This window comes from Cloeon dipterum, chromosome 1 (genome assembly GCF_949628265.1).
Source record: "Cloeon dipterum chromosome 1, ieCloDipt1.1, whole genome shotgun sequence".
In the NCBI taxonomy this organism is placed as follows: domain Eukaryota; kingdom Metazoa; phylum Arthropoda; class Insecta; order Ephemeroptera; family Baetidae; genus Cloeon; species Cloeon dipterum.
In genome coordinates, this window is record NC_088786.1 from 4,672,636 (window position 1) to 4,687,417 (window position 14,782).

Below are 14,782 nucleotides of genomic sequence, written 5' to 3' on the forward strand. Positions count from 1 at the left end.
CCTGTTTTAGTTCAAAGGACAGTCGAAGCAGCGGCAAATAAATTTAAAATCTCTGCGTACGTTGGGTAAGGTGTATATTTAGCATTTGGTTTTCGAAGTGTGTTGGCGAGCTATTTTTAACCTCCTTAAATGTTCATTTTTAGGTTGGCAGTTGTTGTCCTTGCTAATCCTACATTTTCGTTTTCTTTAGTATCAAAGCGCGGATAAAAACACACTGCAAACCTGTTCCTGCTAATTTATATGCTGATATTATTATGAGGAATGAGGAAGTAAGTAAAACTTTTCCCAACTAAACAAATAAATTTTCAAATGAAACTTTGTTGTGACTGGTTTTTAAGTATTTAAAGTTTCAAATTTAGATTAAGTATTTAAATTCAGATTTTACCCTTTTACCTAAAAAATAATTAAGGAACGCATTTAGATTTTTAGGCACTCGAAAAATGTAACAAGCTCTTGGTTTTAAGGATTTTTTGCAGTTGCACCATAATCTCGTGTTGATGAAATGTTTAAGGCTGTTGTTTTTTAATTTTATTGTATTTGTTTTAAATATAAAATGTGCGTTTTTTGCTTCAAGTTATATAATTGTTTTTGTGGAAAAAATATTCCCCATGCCTTTTTAGAATCTGTGCGTTTGCAGATGCAGAGAAAAAGTCAAGTCAATGATTTATTATTGGGATCCTTTTTCGCCGACATTATTGTCATCGCCAAATCTCGGGTTTGAGCCATCAGAATTACTAAAAACTGCACACCATTCGATTCATCTCAACCTGCCCTAGATAGCCGATGGCTTTTGGGGGTGATCTAATCACCCACGAATGGCACCAACCCCAATTTACCTTTTTTCTGAATCCGCGCAGACAAAATTTGTTAGTAAAAATGAGAAGAAATTTCTAGTTTTCCTATTTAGATTGTCGATTTTAACCTTTCCACCAGTCTTATATTATTTGCATTGATTTATGAAGCTTAGAAAAGTCGACCGTCTAAAATTAACAGCCCTAGATTTATGTCTCATACTGCAGTAAATAAAGTTTTACTTTCCTAAATATTTTCGGTCCCGAATTGCTTTCGAAGTACTACAAATTTACTTTCCGAGTTTGTTTCGACTTTGTAGCCTTGAGGAGCAATCGTGCAAAACGCGACGATCCTGAGCAGAATAACGAGGCACAATGCAAAATTAATGCGAGAAAAGTGGCGCTGCAGATGAAAAGTCGAGCGCAGCTCGCGGCTCTATTCCCCTTTCGGTGCTCGACATTAATTACTGCGAATGTAGAGGAATATACGGCGCCGCGGGTGGAAATGGTGAAAATGCATTCATGCCAGCTCTCTCAGTACACTACTTATACTACTTCCTAGAATGACTGCTGGCGAAATAAAATGTCCACACAGAAATACACAAACTAACAAACACAGCTGCGTGGAAAATGGAAATAGTGATAAAATGCACCAGAGTTGCTCGCAGGCGAGGAAAGCAGCGCAGTGGCCGGAAAAGCGCGAAATGAGCAAACATGCGGTGCAGTCGTTAAATATGAACCACTTTGTATAATTTAGTCCAGAACTTAGTTAATCTTGCAAAGCAACTCTAGACATTAAAAAAAAATAAAAAGTTTCTGGAAAACTTTCAAATGTGTAGAAGCATCAAAATTGTTGAGGTTAATTTATTCCAGCGTGTATAAAATTTTTCAGTTTCTCGGGAATTTTACTCAATTTATGGGGCTATATGAATTTTCATTTTGCAGGTAAATTTAAGTACTGCTGATGAGGCCGAAAGGGGGCCGAACGCAGCTGCTTGCTGCTTATGTCATATTTATTTATTTTCATTTATTTATAATATATTTCGACTTATTGTCACGGTTCGCAAAAGTCTGCATTTTTTCGGAAAAAACAACTGTATTGCAAAAAACTGGCTTTCGCGGATTTTTCTGCAATTTTCCGCATTTTTCCGAAACACATGCGTTCATATGGAAGATCAAAAATTCCCATAATGGATGACCAAAAATAGGAATTTACAAAATCAGTAAAAAAGCCGCTGGTTTCACCAAAAGACCGAACATTTTAACTCTCATCGTAGTTTTCCAAAATATTTGGCGTAAAATATGACTTTTTTCGGGTTAAATTCGGAAAAATGCGGGAAACCCCAACTCTAGAGGCCGAGAGAAAGAAGATTTTGACGAGTTGGAGAGAGCAGAGTCTCACTCATAGCCAGCGCTGGGTTTTTTCAGCTGTTTTTTGCGCAAAAATCTAGTGGTGCATTACAAAATTGACGAACTTCGCTTATTGTAGCCTTCTACTCCTGGTTAACTGTCTATGGAAGTTATAGCCATTGTCCATTGTAAAATTAATTAATAATTATATTTAGCTGACATGATTTGAATATTTTAAAGTAGTGAAATGAGAATAGTCCGCCAATAATTTTGTTGAAAAATAAAATAATTTAATGATCATTTCTACTTCCACAGATTTTGATATAATAGATAAAACTGTAATTATTAAATCCAATAAGGTATTTTAACTGATTAGTTATTTCGTTAATATATATGTTTTGAATATCGTAAATATAAGTTGTTGTCGTCGTACACTTTCTACCACTTTCTATTTGGCCCGTTTGTATTGTACGTGCAGCGCACATCATTATCAATGAGAGGCAGCGCCGAAAACCACGCTGCCATAAACATTAAAGAGCACCTCTGAGAGACCAGTGCCAAGCGCTAGCCTATCCCACCACTGCTTTTTCGTCTGCGCTCATCCGCTTTGAACCAGCAGCTGGCAGCGCGGCCCAGCAGCAGCAGCAAAATAAGCGGTAGCATGCAGTTCGTACGTCGTAGCCACAGCCTGTCTTTTCTAAATCCTAAAAACTTTACGCAGCAGTTCCGTGCAATTCTTTCAACCTTTTAAGGAAGATGAAGTCCCTCGACAGGTGCATTCTGCATGTCTGCAGACTAAACGCACTCTCTGTACAGTCAAGGAGTTTCGCCTCGACCAGCGAATTGCGTAAAAACATAAAGTAAGCTTATAAAAACTGCATTTCTTGGAAACGACTGGCATGTTGAAATTGCACTCTGATATATGATACCAATCAAAATTTAAACATATTATTATCATTGTTTCCATGATGGCAAAATGATTGATTAATTATTGCGACTTTGAGTTATTCCATAATGCGTTTTTGGTACTTTTGACAGTTATATAATATTAATTACAACTTCTTACTTTCAGATGTGATCTCCTTGTCGTTGGAGGCGGCGCAGGAGGCTGTGCCATGGCTGCGAAGTTCGCCTCCAAACTTGGCAAGAACAAAGTCGTGATCGTGGAGCCAAAAGATGTAAGTAGTATTTTTCACTTTCTGGCAAAGCATTGAAAGCGCTCAAACATAAAACGTGTGTGTTTGTCTTTGTAGGTACACTATTACCAGCCAATGTTTACTCTCATCGGAGGCGGGATGAAAACTTTGGCTCAGAGTGCGCGATCTATGGGGTCGGTGCTGCCATCAAAGGCCCAGTGGGTCAAGGACGAGGTGGCCCAGTTCAGCCCGAAACTGAACTCGGTGACAACCAAAAACGGAGACACCATTGAGTACAACTTCATGCTTGTGGCTGTCGGGCTGCAATTGAACTACAACAAAGTAATGAGTGCAACGAGATTATTTGTGACCCTTTCCATTTCAAATTTCTTTCCAGGTGAAAGGTCTTGAGGATGCTCTGGCCAAAGACCCAAGGGTGTGCTCGAATTTTTCAGCACAGTACGTGGACAAGACCTTCAAAGCCCTGCAGAACTTCCAAGGAGGACCGGCCATCTTCACCTTCCCAAATACTCCTGTCAAGTGTGCTGGGGCGCCTCAAAAAGTCATGTACATCACTGAAGAGTACCTTAGAAAGGTAAACCTTTGTGAAATTTTGAATTTGAAAATGTTCTAAAGAGATCTTAAGGTTGGGAAAAGAGATATTTCTGACATCAAGTATTGCACTTCCCTTGGAGTGATTTTCGGAGTGAAGAAATACGCAGCCGCTCTTCTGGAAGTGTGCAAGAAACGAGGAATTGAAGTTAACCTCCGCCAGAACTTAGTCGAGGTCAAGCATGAAACCTCTGAGGCAGTTTTCGAGTATCTAGACAAGCCTGGTGAAACAATCACACTGAAAGTAGGCTTAGTCTTTTTATTATAAAATTATTGTCACACAAACAAAATTTTCAGTATTCTTTGCTTCATGCCACTCCACCAATGAGCGCTCCAGACGTACTGTCAAAGTGTTCCGACCTGACCGACAAGTCTGGCTTTCTGGATGTGAGCAAAACCAACCTTCAGCACGTCAGATTCCCGAATGTATTTGGCATTGGAGATTGCACAAATGTTCCCACCTCCAAGACCGCTGCCGCAGTTGGTAAACTTGCAGAATGGAAGTTTTAGAGTTTGATAATAATAGAGGTCGTTTTTTAATCAAAAGCTGGGCAGTGTGGTGTGATCAAGCAACACTTGGCTGCCGTAATGGCTGGAAAGCCACTTCCATCCGCGGAGTATGACGGCTACACGTCTTGCCCCTTGGTGACTGGCTACAGTTCTTGCATTTTGGCCGAATTTGACTATGACGGCCAGCCGTTGGAAACTTTCCCGTTCGACCAGGGAAAGGAGCGATGGACCACGTTTTTCATGAAAAAGGCCATTATGCCTGACCTCTATTGGCATGGCATGCTTAAGTAAGATGTGATAGATATTATACAGCCATATTATACTGATATTCATTTTTGTCTCTTGTTTTAGTGGCTACTGGGAAGGCCCAAAGATATTCCGTAAAATACTCCATTTTGGAATGGGCAAATGAAGGACGGTCCAGTGATTAGAAAGAAACATGTATTTACAACCGGTGGTGGTATTAAATTGAAATTTTTAACGTTCATAATTAAATTATGAAATCTCGATATTTAAAGCAAAAAATTTATTTTTTGTAATTTTGCTGTGAACACCGCTCAGTATAGGAAGGTGTATAAATTTCTTCCAGCTGGATTTTTATCTATGTGTGCTGCATGCTTGTTATGCATCAGTTTTTTAGTCAAATTCAGGAAAATTAAATTTTTTGTATTCAGGTAAATAAATGTATATATGAAACTACAAAACAGTGAAACGTTTCTCATTTCTCAATGATTCCCGAAACCCGAAACTTATTGTTAGCTAATAAAAATAATTATTAAACACTTTTCGCTCGTTCAAAGCTAACCCGCCTATGGTTGGTAAGCGCCTGCTCTGTGCTGTAAGTATGCAACTTGCTTCGCTTCCACGTGAAATCATCGATCATTGCGCCGCCGTGCCAGTTGGAGGAAACTAAAACAACAACAAAGATGGAAGAGGTTATGCTGGTAAGAAAACCCTTAAAAATAACGTTTTAAACCAGTTTTCTGATTCAAAATTGCTTCACTAGTGGTTTTAAATATTATATTATCAACATTAAATCATGTTTTGTCCAAAATTGTGGCGTATGCTTGATTAAATCACTTAAACCCCAACACCGGGTTTTGTTGACGTGACACTTCGGTAAATAAAAATGATTTTCCTGTACAGGTTTTTTCTGTTCATTTTGTTGCCGCAATGAAAACACATAAATAACAATTAGTCCTTTCCTTGTGTAGGAACCAACTCTCTACACAATCAAGGGGATGGCCATCCTCGACAACGACGGCAACAGGATTCTGGCCAAGTATTATGACAAGAACGTGTTTCCCACTGTGACCGAGCAAAAGGCGTTTGAGAAGAACCTTTTTAACAAGACCCACAGAGCAGACGCAGAGATCATCATGCTAGATGGGCTCACTTGTGTGTACAGGAGTAATGTCGATCTTTTCTTCTACGTCATGGGTAGCTCTTTCGAGAACGAGGTTTGTACAATCAAAAGTTAGTGTTGTTCGTTTTGCAATATTTTTAATTGCAGCTCATCTTGATGAGCGTTCTCAACTGCCTGTATGACTCAATCAGTCAAATTCTGAGGAAAAACGTGGAAAAGAGGGTTATTATGGAGAACTTGGACATTGTCATGCTGGCTATGGATGAAATTTGTGATGGAGGGTAATTTTATTATTTTGGTTATTATTTGTTCATTTTGATGTTCCCTTATATAAATTTTTTGTTAGTAGATGATGTTTTAAAGTCAACTCAAGTATATTTCTTTCAGAATCATTCTTGAGGCCGACTCCGGGAATGTAGTGCAAAGGGTGGCCCTGCGAGCAGATGACATTCCGCTGGGAGAACAGACGGTCGCGCAGGTAAAAGGCTTAATATTTTGGCCATTGGCAACCGACTTCCTTGTGATTCCAATGAAGCCATTTTTTTCTAAAGCATTCCCTTTTCTATCACACAAAAGATAATTTGTTTGCTTGCAGGTTGTAGAATATCTGCTTGGTTATTGAGGGGTTGATGGTTGCAAGGAATTCGGTTGTGCCTCTGTTTCTCTTAAAAGTTTCCTTCCTATACTAAAGCACCAAAATAATAACTCGCCGTTACTCACATCTAACTCTAAAGAAAAACAATTAACATTAAATAACCAAAGTCGGTGACGGAAAATGAGAGAAGACTGAGTCTGAGGATTTTGTATTTCCAGGTGTTACAGACAGCCAAAGAACAGCTGAAGTGGTCACTTCTCAAGTGAGCAACATTCCTATTTATAAGCAAAGAGTTTATATATTATATCCATCTTGTAATGCATTCTGTTTTTTAAGTCTTGCGTGTCATTAAAAATTAAAATTGTTATTTAAAGGAAACAAACGACTTTGATTATTCTTATCACACGTCACAGACCCGTTTGCTTTCGAAATCTGAAATGATCTACGCAAAATCATGATTTATGCTAAAGGCATTGGGTGAAGAAATGATTGAAATATGCACAATCGTAAAATTTGGCGCTTCTGTTGCCTAATTCTGTTGATAAAGATTATCTGGCTGCAGTCGCACACGCAAGAGATAAGCTAAGTCGGCTAATAAATAGTGCTGTCAAGTACCAAGCGTGGCAATGGGTCTAGACTGCTTTAGTTCGAAGGATGACAAAAGGGCAGGAGCGAGGAAGACCAGCCGAGACCTGGACAAACGGCTGACCACCTGGTCCAAACCTTTCCAAAGGGCGATCAAAATCCTGCTCTTGGGTAAACCACCTGTGGAGTGCTAGACCATAGAATCTCTTGTAATCGTATCGTTGCAGGTGCAGGCGATGCAGGCAAAACGACAATAATCAAGCAAATGAAGATATTGCACATATCAGGATTCTCTGACAAGTGAGTGGTTTTTTGCCTTGGCGCGAATTTCGTGTAATACATAAATTTCAGGGAGCGTCAGGAACAGGCTGACGTGGTCAGAAAAAATGTGCACGAAGCAATGTGTTGCCTGTGCAAAAAATTGCACGCGGAAGAACTCGGGAAAAATGGTAAAAAGTTCCAGGAGGCGGTTGATTATGTTGTTGAAGCCGACCATCCATTTACCGAGGTTTGGCACATTCTGTCTTGTTTAGATTTTTGCTAAAGTTTAGTTATTATTACAGGAGTACTACCAAGCGGTTTCTCTCCTCTGGGAAAACGAAATTATAAAAGACTGCTTTAAAAGAACCAACGAGTTTCAAATTTTTGACTCAGCTAAATAGTAAAACAGAAATACAATGTCATGTCTTTAGCTGAAATTTATTTTCAATTTTTAGCTTCCTAGATAAGTTTGAGACCATTAGGAGACATGATTATATTCCAAGTGACCAGGTTAACAATTATTGCATATAATTGGTTTTCTTTCAACTTTAATATTTTTGTGTTAGGATATTTTATACTGTCGAAAGAAAACTACAGGAATTCAGAAAGTTGAATTCACTGTGAAAATACCCAAAAAGTATGGTGGTGGCTCTCAGGATTTCTGGATGTTTGACGTAGGAGGACAGAGAGGAGAGCGTCGCAAATGGATACAGGTGAGATCATCAAAAGCACCAGTAGTTTTTCCTCAATATTCTACTGATTGATACAAATTTCAGGTTTTTGATGGCATCCATGCAGTACTCTTCTTAGTGGCGACGTCAAGTTTTGACCAGATTTGGAGGGAGGAAAGTTCCACCAACAGACTGCATGAGGCGCTAACTCTGTTTAAAGATGTTTGGGATAGCAGGTAATATATTATCAAGTAAAATAAAATAATTTATTGAAAAAATTTAATAACAAATTTACAGATATCTTCGAGACTCTGGTGTAATTTTATTCCTGAACAAACAAGATGTACTGGAACACAAATTAAAAAGCGGCCAAAGAATTGAAAAATTCTTTCCAGGATTCCTACCATATGATGACAAGGTGGAGAGCTTGGGAAATTACATCGATCGAGCGAGAGCTTTTATCAGGGATTTGTTTTTGGTAAATATTTACCTGCGAGAAAGTGTTTTGGCTAACCTATTTTTTAATACAGGAGGCAACAATAGAAAAGAGGCATTCTACTTTGGACCGAATGCTATCAGTTGGGCCAAGTGTTATTTTCACTCCTCAGAATACAAGGGATGAACCTAGGGAGTGCTATTGGCATTATACCACTGCTGTTGACACTAGCAATATCAAGAGCGTTTTCAATGACGTTCATTCAATGGTTATATTGTGGAATTTGAAACAGCTCGGCCTACAATAAGCGCACTCTCACCTAATGGAAGAAGTTTGAGAGTTTCTGTCTCACAGTGATATAATAAAGATGAATTACTTAGATCTTCAAATAAAATACTAATTTCTTTACTCTTATCAAATCGCAAACCCATAACCGTTTAACTAAATAATATTGAGAGATAGATCTCTACGAACTCGTGGATTGAAAAGTAAAAAGGGTAGAAAGTAAAAAAATTAAATCAGGGGGATAATTAGATATATAGATAATTTACATGAAGAAAATGAAAGTAATATGTTACACTACAGATAAATTTAGTTTATTGATAGGGCTGAATCTAAAATGCAGACAGGGGTGTAAAAGACCCAATTTTTGCCCGGCGGAGCATTTATATTAGTATTTATTTGAAATTAAAGCGTATGCTGCGTGCCTTTACCTCGGTAACATTAAAAAACTTTTAAAAAATCCAGATGTGCGTGGCAGTGGCAGATCGTTTTATAGTTTAGGAAGAAATCGAAGGAATTTATTTTGCCACACTGGAGACGTGTGCGGTGGCGGATGCACCGTGACTGACTGAACATGAGACCTAAAAGGATACATAAACGGCAGAGATAAGTTTGAAACCTCAATTTCAATAATATCAGATTGACTTTTGCCAGCTTCATTGGATATCAATGAAAGCAAAATTTTCCCTTCCCTCCCTTCTTGTTTAAAAATTTAATCGATTCTGATTGGTCCTTCGTAGTCACATGGTGGTTTGTTGTGTTTTGAGACGCATGACTGTGCCGCATGACTGTGGTCGGCCCTAGTCGTAGTGTTGAGTCCACAAAGCATTTTTCTTTTTATCCTTTCTCGCGTTGTTTTGAAATGAGTGAGCAGAGTGAGTCTGTTTTGACAGTATGTAAGAGAATTGGTTGTATGAATGAAGAACATGATGGATTCAAACCTCACGAGAAAACTATTGAACTCTGGAGAGATTGGCTACGAAAAGGCGGATTGGAGGAAGAATCACTTTCAAAAGGCGAAGAGCAGCTTAGAATTTGCTACAGACATTTTAAGCATGGATCGTTAGGAGGTTAGTGCTTACATTGTCATGCTTTTGTTGTGCATTAATTTAATTTCCTCGTGACAACTGAAAAAATAGTTGAGGGAAAATTTAAAATGCGATAATCTAGGTGTATCTAGGTGTATGTATCTACATACCTTTTATCACACTACATACTTCTCGTTCGCTTAAACTCCTGTTTTTTTCCAAAAGAATATAGTTATCATACCGAGAAGTGTTAAGACTATAGTAAAACTTAAATCGCCACTTACACTGTTCGGCACAAACACTGTATGGGAAAACGAGGTGTGTATAAGTGGGCGAGAATTGAATGATAAGAGTATGATATATGTATCTATTTATTATTATGATTAAGGTTAATATTTTTTCTTTGATTTTTAATTTTCGACATTTTTCAGTGAGTGGTTCCGGGGAGTTCATGCTGTATTTAACTAATCCTGATGTTGCCGTTCCGAAACTCTACCCATGGGACAAAAAAGACACCGACGATCAGATTATCCAGTATGAAATATCCAAAAGATTAGCAAACTCCATGGATGTAAAGAGAAAGCCTGCAGAGCGTCCAAAGAGAATCCGAAATCGGAAGAGAACGGCTCAGTTAGACAGTTCGATAGTTCCCAAGAAAAAGAAAACAGATTACTCCTCACAACCCCGCAAACTCCTAAACTTCAACGTTTTGGTAAAATTATTTTGTTTTAAATTGAAACAAAAATGATTAAAAATTAATTGCAGCTTCAAACTGCTTCCACCATCGATCAAGATGCATTAGGAGTGCATCGCTTGATTCCATTTGCGCCTGTTCCGCATAATCTAAACCCAGGTAAGAATTTCAGCATGGGTCTGAATATTTCGGATATTAGTTTTAATTTAAATTTCATATTAAGCTCTGGGAGAAGAGTCTAACCACGCAATGTGTGAAATAAGAGAGGCTTTATTGAGGCACGATTGGAATCTGGCTTTAAAATTACTTCCTTCCATCTTTATGAAAAAACATACCCTTCAGTTTATTTGGCGTGTAAGTTACTGCAATAAATAAGCTAATTTTTCAATCACAGCTAACAAATATTGTTTTTTGCAGGCCTATTTGCAAATATTCTGTCATCATCCGAACTCTAATCCAGAGATGCTTCACCAATTGCTGGGGTTAACTGAATACTTAGTGTGGTATTTTTGGGCTCATGACCTTGAATGTTTCAGATTGTGCTTCAATACAATGAGCATTACTGGTGATCAGCTGAAGAAAGTGTTTTGTCTACCCAAGGATATTGAACATGCTGGGAATGCTTTGTCTAGAGAAGAGAAATTTAGAATGTGTCCTACCGTGTACAAAAAAGCCTCTGTGATCCACAAGCTGGAGCAAAATATTCCTGACGAAAAGTTGAAAAAATATGTAAAGTACCCAATAATAAATAACGACTCGTAAATTTTGCAGCATAAATATTACTTGATGTCATGTTCGTCTTATTATTTATCCAATCAACGATAAATTTATATTTCAAGTCATGAAAAGACGTGGGAAAGTGCATACAGATGAAAGAAAATCAGAAGTTTTAAATTTCGGGCGGTTTTTGCACGGACGCACGGGCCACACCCCTTTATGTTCTCTGCCATTTTCAGCTGATCGATACGAGCCGAACTGTCCAAATTTTCTCAATTTTCTGGTGTTTCCAGCAATATTCCGAAATGATGTCCCCAACTGCGAGGTTGGTTGTAAGAAGGTTAAACCAGAGAAATGTAAGTTTCCGTCAAAACAAGTGTAAAATACAATTAATTCAATGAGGGTCGCGTGTGTCGGAGAAGTCAACGTCAAAAACAATGTTGCACAGCACACAGCATAGCGAGGCTTTTTGTCCTTGTGCCAAGGTCTTTCGCGTGACTTCATGCTGCCAAAATCGAGCTTTTTCTAATACAAAACATACACATGAGTGCACTATAATTAGTTTTTTCTAACTCTGCGTAATCGTTGCAATCCAGCTGGCCACTTGGTACGAAAATAGCAAAGATGTTGCTGCAAAAATCGTACCAGATTTTATGGACATGTCTGCGGTAAACTCAGTCTCTCTCACATACATACTGTCTCTCATTTAGTTTTTTATTGTACGTTTGTGTGCACCCTAGTTCAAATTTCCTCCTCGTTTTCAGAATTTCGCTTTGCTTCATTTTAATGTAGAAATAATTTTTTAGGATCTTCTCTGCATTGTTATAAATTATTATTTATTTTTACCCTTGCGTTTATATAGTTGATGGCATATTTATATTTTTTCTAGTTAAATTTGTGGGCAAATTGACAATTTTAAATAAAGGAATATTAATAAAAATGAATTTATAATTAATTAATGCTTTCCTCTCCAGCAAGCTTTGGCTCCATTCTTTACGTCAACGAAGAGTTTCGCCACAGAGGCTTCGTTTGAGACTAGGGTAATTAGTGTGATTTGTATTAATACGAATTAAAATCTAATGATTGATTTGATCGCAGCCCTTTAAACTCCACAAGCTAGAAGAAGGTCCAAAGACCTCAGTAACAGTCACAAGAGATGAGGCTCTCAAATATTACAAACAAATGCTCACCATCAGACGAATTGAAACTGCGTCTGGAAATCTGTACAAGGAAAAGATCATCAGAGGTTTCTGCCACCTCTACTCCGGACAGGTAAATAAAATTACTAAATTCAGTTAAAAAAATATTCTGATGAAAACATAATTCAGGAAGCCTGTGCAGTTGGCATGAAGGCAGCAATGAAGCCAGCCGATGCCATCATTTCTGCGTACCGCATCCACGGTTGGACGTACCTGATGGGTGTCCCTCCGCTTGGAGTGCTAGCTGAGCTAACAGGTCGCAAGTCTGGCTGCGCCAGAGGCAAGGGCGGCTCCATGCACATGTACGCGCCTCACTTCTTCGGTGGAAATGGAATTGTGGGTGCTCAGGTGCCTCTGGGCGTCGGCGTTGCCTTTGCCAGCAAGTACAGAGGGGATGACAACGTTTGCTTCGCCTTGTATGGCGACGGAGCTGCTAATCAGGGACAAATCTTTGAAGTAAGTGACACTGCAACATGTTAACAGTCTATAATAATTTCGCCGAGTAGTTATTCATCTACTTCAATGATGGATATTCTTTTTCCTCTGAACTGCAGTTAAGATTTTGTACTAATCAATTGACAAATCATCAGGTTTACAACATGGCCAAGTTGTGGAATGTTCCTTGCATATTTGTTTGTGAAAATAATGGATACGGCATGGGAACCAGTGCTGAAAGAGCGGCAGCGAGCACCACATACTACACAAGAGGCGACTATGTTCCAGGCCTCTGGGTAAGAGTGGAATTTATATAATAGTATGGTTCCATTTAAAAATAATAATAAATAAAATTACCGAAGAATTAGTTTTAAGAAAGAAAGAAAGAAAGAAGAAAACTATGAATAATTTTTCAATCAAGTGCAAAATATTCTTATCTAACAGAAAGATTTCTGATACATTTTGCCTCATACTAACCTTTCCTATTTTTTTTTATAAAATATTGAGAAAGACACATACGATCAACCGAACCTGATTAGACAACATGCTAATATTTCATTATTGAGGTTGAAGTTGAATAAACCTTGTCAAGGTTTTCTTGTCAATACTTATCATCGTTAGATTTTGTGTATTTTCCGTAATAGAGAAGAAAATTATCTGCGCTATAAATTTTTAATTAAGAGAATTTGAGATTTAAAGTCATTTATAGCACAGAAGAACCCCTAGCCTCTGATTGAATTGTTTAGAGTATTTTGTTTCCAATATTTAGAGAATTAGGTTTCTTGCCTTTGGCTTACAATACATCTGCCAGGAGATAATCTAATAAGAAACTGGTTAAATGAAAATCCTCATTCATCCTTTAATTCATATTTCCTGTTCAGGATTTACTTTTATCGATTCCTGGAACAGACCTATTGAGGAAAAGTTTTAAAATATAATATAATTTCTCCACTCACTAGAAATAATAGCGGTTATCTATTTAATTCCATTTCATTATCACCATTTAGGTTGATGGGATGGACATTCTTGCTGTGCGGGAAGCCTCTCGGTTCGCCATTGAATACTGCACCTCAGGGAAGGGCCCTCTGGTGATGGAGACCGCGACTTACCGCTACTCTGGGCACTCCATGTCTGATCCAGGCACCAGCTACCGCACCAGAGACGAAATTCAAGAAGTCCGCCAGAACCGAGATCCTATTGCGTCATTCAAGGAAAAGATTATCTCTACAGACCTCGCTTCAGCTGATGAATTGAAGGTGCGAAGTGCTATTCTCTGATTGCATCCTTGTCTTCTCAGAATATATTTAATTTATTTTGTTCTCAACTGCTGTGGTGAATGAATAGACTTTGTGTTTAATGTTAACGAACCGTTTGCGTTGACCTATTGCGTCAATATTTCATTCCGCGTCTCTTATCAGACAGGAATCTTACAGCTTTATGCTCTTTTTCAGGCCATTGATGCGGAGGTCAAGAAAGAGGTTGACGAGGCGACGAGAAAAGCCAAGAGTGATTCCGAAATTCCCATGGAGGAGCTGCCGGCCGACATCTACGCAGCGCCCCTTGAAGAGGAAATCCGCAACGTTGCCCCCTGGGAGCCCCTTCGCCACAAGCGCATTGGTTCAGCCGTAAATTTGAATTGAAAGAAACACATTGGCGCCGCGTATGCTGCTGGCTAGGAGCACAATAACAGTGACGTTGTGTTGATCAACTCATCATATGAATAAAACTTAACTCAATAGGGCTGTTTAGATAAAAACTCAAAACCGGCAGGAGCGCTTGCTATTAAGCGTTTAATTTTGTATTGCGGAATATCTCAGTTCACTTGTTGTTTTCGTGACATCCTTGCCGTAAAATTAATCGATTTTCAATTTTTTTGTTTGCTAAAAACGACTTTAAGTTGTGTTCGGCAACTGTTTATATGATATTCTTCAACCTGGAGGTTAAGCACTATTGGTTGCGTCTTATAGCAAGCAAAGCATGCATTTGTAACCAGTGGCTGCAGTCGGTTAAACTTTGATTGTTAAATAAAATGAGAAAATGTCGCAGACAAAAGTGTTCACGTTTTATTCTATTTGTGCCCTATCAACTGGATTCGTGCAGCGCATGCCTTGTGG

At 38.4% G+C, this 14,782-nt stretch overlaps 5 protein-coding genes across 7 annotated transcripts; all 5 read left to right on the top strand.

Annotated features, from left to right (window-relative positions):
* Positions 1-2,709: 2,709 nt before the first annotated feature.
* Sqor (Sulfide quinone oxidoreductase) lies at positions 2,710-5,103 on the top strand. Its single transcript, XM_065496567.1, has 8 exons — positions 2,710-3,001; positions 3,214-3,319; positions 3,395-3,619; positions 3,675-3,872; positions 3,924-4,133; positions 4,187-4,373; positions 4,437-4,686; positions 4,751-5,103. The coding sequence occupies exons 1-8, from the start codon at positions 2,898-2,900 to the stop codon at positions 4,809-4,811; spliced, it is 1,341 nt and encodes a 446-aa protein (XP_065352639.1). The 5' UTR covers positions 2,710-2,897; the 3' UTR covers positions 4,812-5,103.
* Positions 5,104-5,212: 109 nt separating this feature from the next.
* zetaCOP (COPI coat complex subunit zeta) lies at positions 5,213-6,742 on the top strand. Of its 2 annotated transcripts, none has more exons than XM_065497550.1 (5): positions 5,213-5,343; positions 5,614-5,859; positions 5,913-6,046; positions 6,153-6,243; positions 6,361-6,561. In XM_065497550.1, exons 1-5 carry the CDS (start codon positions 5,326-5,328, stop codon positions 6,385-6,387), a joined length of 516 nt encoding a protein of 171 aa, XP_065353622.1. In that variant the 5' UTR covers positions 5,213-5,325; the 3' UTR covers positions 6,388-6,561. The 2 variants fall into 2 exon arrangements, with proteins under 2 accessions (XP_065353622.1, XP_065353621.1); XM_065497549.1 differs by lacking the exon at positions 6,361-6,561 and adding an exon at positions 6,579-6,742 and having other exon boundaries at positions 5,214-5,343.
* Positions 6,743-6,839: 97 nt separating this feature from the next.
* Galphaf (G protein alpha subunit f) lies at positions 6,840-8,694 on the top strand. The gene is made up of 9 exons (XM_065497548.1): positions 6,840-7,116; positions 7,173-7,245; positions 7,297-7,453; positions 7,509-7,606; positions 7,662-7,716; positions 7,773-7,919; positions 7,983-8,113; positions 8,175-8,355; positions 8,408-8,694. Exons 1-9 carry the CDS (start codon positions 6,987-6,989, stop codon positions 8,618-8,620), a joined length of 1,185 nt encoding a protein of 394 aa, XP_065353620.1. The 5' UTR covers positions 6,840-6,986; the 3' UTR covers positions 8,621-8,694.
* A 737-nt stretch (positions 8,695-9,431) lies between these two features.
* On the top strand, positions 9,432-11,085 carry LOC135939130 (uncharacterized). Its single transcript, XM_065483339.1, has 6 exons — positions 9,432-9,665; positions 10,055-10,335; positions 10,389-10,476; positions 10,541-10,671; positions 10,735-10,799; positions 10,854-11,085. Exons 1-6 carry the CDS (start codon positions 9,458-9,460, stop codon positions 11,077-11,079), a joined length of 999 nt encoding a protein of 332 aa, XP_065339411.1. The 5' UTR covers positions 9,432-9,457; the 3' UTR covers positions 11,080-11,085.
* Positions 11,086-11,241: 156 nt separating this feature from the next.
* LOC135940027 (pyruvate dehydrogenase E1 component subunit alpha, mitochondrial-like) lies at positions 11,242-14,720 on the top strand. Of its 2 annotated transcripts, XM_065484671.1 has the most exons (8): positions 11,242-11,390; positions 11,631-11,702; positions 12,009-12,074; positions 12,133-12,306; positions 12,363-12,689; positions 12,824-12,964; positions 13,676-13,924; positions 14,120-14,720. In XM_065484671.1, the coding sequence occupies exons 1-8, from the start codon at positions 11,340-11,342 to the stop codon at positions 14,306-14,308; spliced, it is 1,269 nt and encodes a 422-aa protein (XP_065340743.1). In that variant the 5' UTR covers positions 11,242-11,339; the 3' UTR covers positions 14,309-14,720. The 2 variants fall into 2 exon arrangements, with proteins under 2 accessions (XP_065340743.1, XP_065340752.1); XM_065484680.1 differs by lacking the exon at positions 11,631-11,702.
* The last annotated feature ends 62 nt before the right edge of the window (positions 14,721-14,782 follow it).

What these genes read in the sequence shown, in the direction of transcription:
- Sqor (XM_065496567.1), top strand. Translation starts at nt 2,898, where the DNA reads ATGAAGTCCCTCGACAGGTGCATTCTGCATGTCTGCAGACTAAACGCA. An exon ending in TGATCGTGGAGCCAAAAGAT is followed by an intron (nt 3,320 to 3,394) that starts GTAAGTAGTATT and finishes TTGTCTTTGTAG; the next exon opens with GTACACTATTACCAGCCAAT. An exon ending in CTGAAGAGTACCTTAGAAAG is followed by an intron (nt 3,873 to 3,923) that starts GTAAACCTTTGT and finishes AGAGATCTTAAG; the next exon opens with GTTGGGAAAAGAGATATTTC.
- zetaCOP (XM_065497549.1), top strand. An exon ending in GTAGCTCTTTCGAGAACGAG is followed by an intron (nt 5,860 to 5,912) that starts GTTTGTACAATC and finishes TTTTAATTGCAG; the next exon opens with CTCATCTTGATGAGCGTTCT. An exon ending in GATGAAATTTGTGATGGAGG is followed by an intron (nt 6,047 to 6,152) that starts GTAATTTTATTA and finishes TATTTCTTTCAG; the next exon opens with AATCATTCTTGAGGCCGACT.
- Galphaf (XM_065497548.1), top strand. Translation starts at nt 6,987, where the DNA reads ATGGGTCTAGACTGCTTTAGTTCGAAGGATGACAAAAGGGCAGGAGCG. An exon ending in AAAGATGTTTGGGATAGCAG is followed by an intron (nt 8,114 to 8,174) that starts GTAATATATTAT and finishes ACAAATTTACAG; the next exon opens with ATATCTTCGAGACTCTGGTG. An exon ending in TTATCAGGGATTTGTTTTTG is followed by an intron (nt 8,356 to 8,407) that starts GTAAATATTTAC and finishes TTTTTAATACAG; the next exon opens with GAGGCAACAATAGAAAAGAG.
- LOC135939130 (XM_065483339.1), top strand. Translation starts at nt 9,458, where the DNA reads ATGAGTGAGCAGAGTGAGTCTGTTTTGACAGTATGTAAGAGAATTGGT. An exon ending in CCCTTCAGTTTATTTGGCGT is followed by an intron (nt 10,672 to 10,734) that starts GTAAGTTACTGC and finishes TGTTTTTTGCAG; the next exon opens with GCCTATTTGCAAATATTCTG. An exon ending in ATGCTTCACCAATTGCTGGG is followed by an intron (nt 10,800 to 10,853) that starts GTTAACTGAATA and finishes TGAATGTTTCAG; the next exon opens with ATTGTGCTTCAATACAATGA.
- LOC135940027 (XM_065484671.1), top strand. Translation starts at nt 11,340, where the DNA reads ATGATGTCCCCAACTGCGAGGTTGGTTGTAAGAAGGTTAAACCAGAGA. An exon ending in AGGCTTCGTTTGAGACTAGG is followed by an intron (nt 12,075 to 12,132) that starts GTAATTAGTGTG and finishes ATTTGATCGCAG; the next exon opens with CCCTTTAAACTCCACAAGCT. An exon ending in CTTCAGCTGATGAATTGAAG is followed by an intron (nt 13,925 to 14,119) that starts GTGCGAAGTGCT and finishes GCTCTTTTTCAG; the next exon opens with GCCATTGATGCGGAGGTCAA.